This window comes from Nicotiana tomentosiformis, chromosome 7, assembly GCF_000390325.3.
Source record: "Nicotiana tomentosiformis chromosome 7, ASM39032v3, whole genome shotgun sequence".
Classification (NCBI taxonomy): domain Eukaryota; kingdom Viridiplantae; phylum Streptophyta; class Magnoliopsida; order Solanales; family Solanaceae; genus Nicotiana; species Nicotiana tomentosiformis.
The window spans coordinates 31729844-31737156 of record NC_090818.1 but is presented as its reverse complement, the minus strand read 5'-3'; the positions used below and the strand labels follow the sequence as shown (position 1 = coordinate 31737156).

General features: G+C 38.6%; 1 protein-coding gene across 1 annotated transcript; it reads left to right on the top strand.

Annotated features, from left to right (window-relative positions):
• Window positions 1–3703: 3703 nt before the first annotated feature.
• On the top strand, window positions 3704–6628 carry LOC138895435 (uncharacterized). The gene is made up of 4 exons (XM_070180122.1): window positions 3704–3723; window positions 3815–4005; window positions 5619–5764; window positions 6131–6628. The coding sequence occupies exons 1-4, from the start codon at window positions 3704–3706 to the stop codon at window positions 6626–6628; spliced, it is 855 nt and encodes a 284-aa protein (XP_070036223.1).
• The last annotated feature ends 685 nt before the right edge of the window (window positions 6629–7313 follow it).

Below are 7313 nucleotides of genomic sequence, written 5' to 3'. Positions count from 1 at the left end.
CCACCCTTATCTCACCGTATGTGTTTTAATACCCAGACCTTATACCACTGAATGCGTATCAATATTACAATATATCACAATTTGCATCTCAAATGCTCAAATAATTTAACTTGCCAAAATAATTCAACAACAATATTTTTCATAATAAAGAGCTCACGACTCATGCTAAAATAAATCATCAATAATATTTTTCCACAATAAAGAGCTCACGACTCCATCACAATGAGTACGAAAATCTTACAAAAATATTCAGGAATAAATAATTCAGAAAAATAATATTTCAAAATTTTTAATACGTTGCTTCAATACCAAATTTAAAATGTCAAATACTTCATATTAATAATATTTATTTTAAATAAAATTAACCTTCAAATAATGCACAGAATAAAAGAAATCAAGTTCCAACTAAACAGGTAAAACAATTAGCAGGAAAAAGTCCAAGCAAATTTAAAGTATATAAATCAAATCAATGATGAAGAATATAACAAGATTTAATAATTTAATTAATATGCAACAGTGATCTACTCAATTTAAAAATATAATCCTTCACATTTAACCCGTGTATAGACTCGTCACCTCGTGTACACGACTTTTATCACATTATAATTAATACCAATCCTAGGGGAAATTTCTCCCACACAAGGTTAGACAAATCACTTACCTCGACTTGCTCCAATATAACCAAGTAATATGCTTTTTCCTCAATTTTCTGACTCCGATCGACTCGTATCTAGTCATAATTAATTCGATACAGTCAACAAAAATTATAGGAATCAATTTCATAAGAAAATACTATATTTTCAATAAAATCCGAAATTAGCTCAAAAATCGCCCATGGGGCCCACGTCTCGGAATGCGGCAAACTTAAAATATCCGACAACCCATTCAATTACGAGTCCAACCATACCAGTTTCACTCAAATCTGACTCTGAATCGACACCGAAATCTCAAAAATACGTTTCTATGAGATTTCCAAAATTTTTCCAAATTTCAATCTCAAAACACTAATTAAATGGTGAAAACAATGATATATTTGTGTATATAGACCAAATACGAGTTAGAATCACTTACCCTAATGTCTTTCCTTGAAAATCTATCAAAATCTCATCTGCTCAAGCTCCCGTTTGTTAAAAATGGCGAATGGGACGAATGCCCTCTTTTATAAATCTGCCCAGGCAGCCTTCGAAACTGGGCCTCGATCGTGGCTTCGATCATGGCCCTCGAGCCTAGGCCTCGATCATGGCCTCGATCACAGGCTCGAGCCTGGGCCTTCGGTCATGGCATCGATCATGGCATCGAGCCTGGTCCTCGATCATAGCCTCAATCCTGGCATCAAGCCTGGGCCTTCGATCATGGCCCTCGAGCCTTGCCTTCGATCATGGCTCTCGAGCCTGCCTTTGATTATGGCTCTCGAGCCTTGCCTTCGATCCTCGGCTCGATTTCTGGGTTCGACTTCTGGCCTTCGATCAATGGCCTTCGATTTTCGAGCTCGACTTCTGGGCTCGATTGCTCAACAGAAGAAAATTAACAGCAACTTTTGCAGCAGCTGTTTAAGTCCCATTTTTGATCCGTTAACCATCCGAAACTCACCCGAGGCCCTCGGGACCTCAACAAAATACGCCAACAAGTCCTAAAATATCATACGAACATATTTGAAATCTTAAATCACATCAAACAACGCTAAAATCATGAATCATGCTCCAATTCAAGTTTAATGAAACTTAAAATTTCCAACTTCTACATTCGATGTCGAAACCTATCAAATCAAGTCCGATTGACCTGAAATTTTGCACACAAGTCATAAATGGCATAACAGAGCTGTGGGAAGTTTCAGAACTGGATTCCAACCCCGATATCAAAAAGTCAACTCCCTGATCAAACTTCCAAACTTAAATTCCTATTTTAGCCATTTGAAGCCTAATTTCACTACAGACTTCCTAATACAATTCCGATCATGCTACTAAGTCCAAAATTACCATACGGAGCTGTTGGAATCATCAAAATTCTATTCCGGGGTTATTTGCACATAATTCGACATCCGGTCACTATTTGAACTTAAACTTTTAATTTTTCATCAAAATTCCGTATTTCAGACTAGGGACCTCAGCATTTGATTCCGGGCAAACGCCCAAGTCCCAAATCACGATACGGACCTACCGAAACTATCAAAATACTAATCCGGGTGTATTTACTCAAAATATTGACCAAAGTCAACTCAGTTGAGTTTTAAAGCTCTAATTCAAATTTTAATCCACTTTTCACATAAAAACTTTCCAAAAAATTTTACGGACTGCGCACGCAAGTCGAGTAATGATAAATAGTGCTTTTTGGGGTCTTAGGACACAGAATTAATTTTTAACTTTAAAGATGACATTTTGGGTCATCACATGAAGTCGTGGCAGTAGAGTCTTATTTATGAGTATGAAGTGCGCCATACTTATAAATAGGAGGCTACAAGCATTTAGGAAAAGTCTCATGTTTTTCATACTTTAGATCGTGCAGTAGCGCCTACCTCTAAGAAATTATCTAATGTATCCGTTTCTCCAAAACTTGCAGAAATGGCTCGTACCCGCAACTCTGACACTAACACTCAGTATGTTGCTCAAGAAACTATTGCTACTATTGTGGCTCAAGGTAGAACAAAGAAGTTTTCAACTCAGAAAAGGAAGGGTAAATCCACAAAAGGGGTTTATGTAACCCGGGTTGATCATGAAGAAGGGGCGGAGCATGATGAGGAAGTACCTCAGGATCCAGTGCCACTCCCAACAACAGTTCCAACTCAGACAACTATATCTCCAGAGGTGGGTCAGATATTTAATTATGTCAACAGTGCTATGGAGATGTTTAAACCCTTCATGGCCAACCAGAATGAGAGAAGAGTTGAGATTCCACCTCAAACAAATAGACAAAACAATTCTGAGTCCTCAAGAGTGAATGAATTTTTGAAGCTAATTCCTCCATTATTCTGTGGTACTATAGTTGATGAAGATCCAATGTTGTGGCTGGAGGGTGTCAAGAAATCCCTCTGAGCGATGAAAGCATTTGATGATGAACTGTGGAGCTGGCTGCCTACCAGCTTAGAGATGTGGCTAGCACTTGGTTTGAGATGTGGGAAAACGAAACAGATGAAGATGATGGTCCGACTACTTAGGAAGAATTTGAAGAGGCCTTCATGGCTAATTTTATACCCGAAGAGGATAGGGAAACTTAGGCTACAGAGTTCGCGCAACTCAAGCAAGGGAATAAAATTGTGCAAGAGTACTACATGGAATTCATAAATTTGGCTAACCATGCTCCTCACATAATTAAGACAGAAAAAGCAAAGATCCGTAGGTTTGGCTTACCACATTAAGGATACGACATCAGCTGCGGTGGTAGGAATGACATCGTTCTCCTATGTTGTGGATTTTTCCAAACACTTAGAAAAAGACATACAATAAAGGAGAGAAGAAAAAGAGCATAACAAGAAAGCTCGGACATCGGGCGGGTTTAGTGGTACATCCAGCAGAGGAGGAAGGGGTTCCTTCAATAAGAGGTCATTAGCACCAGCTCAGTCCAATCACCAGTCAGGTCGTGGGTCTTCTTTCAGATGTACTCACAGTTATGGAAACAAGTCTCGCCAGAATCAGAATTTTAGGACGCCATTATCATATATATAGAGTCATGTTGAGCAACATTCACAACAACAAGGTCTTTGTGGTACATGCAAGCAACAACATCCAGGTCAGTGCAAGCTCGGGTTTCAAGGTTGCTATCATTGGGGAGACATTGGTCATATAAAGACATACTACCCAAAGTTGTGACGTAATTTCAGTGGGGGATCATCTAATCCTTCTAGTTCCTCAAATACTACAGTTGCACCACCCCAGGCTCGTGGTTCTCATAATCAGACTAGGCATGGGGCAGGCAGAGGTGCAGATCGAGTTAATCAGGGAGGGGGAAAACCCTGTTTGTTTGCTATACTTGATCGTCAAAGTGTAGAGGCATCTGCAAACGTTATTACAGGTATACTTCTAGTCTGTTCACATAATGCTTTATAATTGATCCAGATTCAATGTTTTCGTACGTGACTCCATACTTTGCAAATTAACCTCGGGCTAGAACCTGAACAACTTAGTGAGTCATTCCTAGTATCTACTCCAGCTGGGGAGTCAATGAAAGCCACAAGAGTCTATAGAGGTTGTATAGTTTCAATCTAAGTTTGCAACGCCAAGGCCGATCTCATAGATTTAGAAATGGTGGATTTCGATGTGATCATGGGTATGGATTGGTTGTCTTCCTGCTTTGCCATGTTAGATTGTTGTGCTAAGATAGTCAAGTTCCAATTTCCAAATAAAGAAGCCTTACAGTAGAAGGGTAGTTCATCATCGCTAGTAGGTAAGTTTATTTCTTACCTTAAGGCACAACAAATACTAATATTTGGCTCACATCATTAATCCAAATAAGAACCACCAGTTCTTCAGTCTGTGCCAGTTGTTAGAGAATTTCCAGAAGTTTTCCCAAATGACCTTCCCAAACTTCCTCCTAAAAAATCATAGACATTGGCATCGATCTCATGCTAGGTACTCAGCCCATATCCATACCTCCTTATAGGATGGCTCCAGCAGAACTTAATGAGTTGAGAGAACAGTTGAAAGACCTTCTTCACAAGGGCTTCATCAGGCTGAGGGTTTCACCGTGGGGTGCCCCTGTCCTGTTTATCAAGAAGAAAGATGGGTCTCTCAGAATGTGCATCAACTATCGGTAGTTGAATAAAGATACCATTAAGAACAAGTACCCACTGCCAAGAATTGGTCATTTATTTGATCAACTTTAGGGTGAACAGTACTTTTCAAAGATAGACTTGAGGTCGGGGTACCATCGGTCGAGAATCAGAGAAGAGGATATATCTAAAACATCCTTTAGAACTCGCTACAGGCACTATGAATTTCTAGTAATGTCCTTCGGGTTGTCAAATGCTCCATCTAGGGCTGTGCATAATTTGGTAAATACCGAATTGCCATATCAAAACCGAAAGTTTTGGTATTTGGTATTTGGTTTGATTTAAAAAAAAAATGGTATTAGGTATGATATTCGGTATTTTAAAATAAAATACAGAAATACCAATACCATACCGAAATATATATTATATCACACAAAACACATATTATTACTTTCTTTTATTCTCTAAGTTCATCAATTAACTCTAAGCAAGTAAGAAGACATTTCTAATGATGAAATTTATTCCTGTATGTGCAGTTTTCTCTCTCTAGGTTAATATTTGCTGGTTTTGGACAAAACTTTTGTCAACAAATGTTTTTAGTTTTGTACTTTTGAGTACTTTAATTAAGAATATTATAGTCTATGACTCTATGCACTTGTTAGTATTCAAACTGAATAAACCGAACCGAATAAACCGAAATCGAAATCGAAAGGAGAAAAATCGAACCATACCGAATTTAATTAGGTACTGTATTGGTATAGCATTTTAAGAAACCGAATACCAAAAATACCAAACCAAAATATTTAAATACTGTACTGTACCGACCGACGAATACCCCTAGCTCAAGCTGCATTCATGGACCTCATGAACAGAGTTTTCTAGCCATTCCTTGATACCTTTATTATTGTGTTTATAGACGATATTTTGGTATACTCTATAGGCAAGGAAGAGCATGTAGAACACCTCAAGATAGCCTTACAGACCTTGAAGGAGAATGAGCTTTATGCCATATTTTCAAAATGTGAGTTATGGTTGCAGTCAGTGGAATTATCAGGCCACATTGTATGTAGTGAAGGCCTAAAAGTAGACCCTCAAATGACAGAAGCAGTCAAGAACTAGCCAAGACCGACAACGCCGACCAAAATCAGGAGTTTATTGGGATTAGCTATCTACTATAGAAGGTTTGTAGGAGGATTTTCCTCAATTGCAGCTCCATTAACTAAATTGACTCAGAAAGCAGTTAATTTCTAGTGGTCAGACGCTTGTGAGCAGAGTTTTCAAGAGTTAAAGAAGAGGTTGACCACTGCACATGTGTTAACCTTGCCGACAAGTTCGGGTGGGTTCACAATGTATTGTGATGCCATCAGAGTTGGTCTTGGTTTTGTTCTTATGCAAGATGGAAAAGTTATTGCTTATTCTTCCAAGTAGTTAAAGAATCATGAGAAGAACTATCCCACACACGACGTAGAGCTTGTAGCAGTGGTGTTTGCATTAAAGATATGGCGACACTACCTTTATGACGAGCATTCTGAAGTGTTTACAGATCATAAAGGCCTCCACTACATTTTCAAGAAGAAAGAGTTAAATTTGAGACAGAGAAGGTGGCTCGAGCTATTGAAGGATTATGATTTAAATATCCTTTATCACCCGGGCAAAGCTAATGTGGTAGCATATGCACTTAGTAGGAAATCAATGGGTGTTTTGGCCCAACTTGTAGTACAAAGGCGAACTTTGGGTCGAGAAATTCAAAAATTGACAAATGATGGAATTAGATTGGATGAGACCGAAGAAGGAGGTATAACTGCTTGTGCCTTAGCGCAATCCTCTCTTGTTGCAAATGTTAAGTCAAAGCAAGACAAAGATCCCTACTTAGTGAAGTTAAAAGAAGGAGTCAGAAACAAAGAAATCACTACTTTCACTCTATGAAGTGATAGAGTTTTGAAGTTGAATGATCAGTTATGTGTGCCTGATGTAGATTGTCTTAGGAAGGCCATAATGGAAGAAGCTCAAAGTTCGAGGTACTCTATCCACCCAGGTGCTACCAAAATGTAACTGGACTTGAAAGAGTTGTATTGGTGGAAAGGCATGAAGAAGCAAGTAGCATATCATGTGGCCAAATGTTTGAATTGTCAGCTAGTCAAAGCTGAGCATAAGAGGCCTAGTGGCCTAGCTCAGGATATAGAGATACCACGGTGAAAATGGGAGATGATTAATATGGATTTCATAGTAAGTATGACTCGCACATACCGTAAGCATGATTCAATTTGGGTTATCATAGACCGACTCACAAAGTCTTCCCATTTTCTACTAGTAAAGACGACAGATGCCGCACAACAGTATACACAGTTGTACATCAACAAAATAGTCTAATTGCATGGTACTCCAATTTCAATTATATCTGACAAAGGTCCTCAGTTCACGGCGCACTTTTGGCAAATATTTGGGAAAGAATTAGGTACTAAGGTCAATTTGAGCACCACTTTCCATCCACAGACCAATTTTCAGGCAGAAATGACCATTTAGACTTTCAAAGATATGTTGCGAGCATGTGTTATAGATTTTGGAGGTAATTGGAATGATCACTTGCCACTTATAGAAATTTGCTTACAAT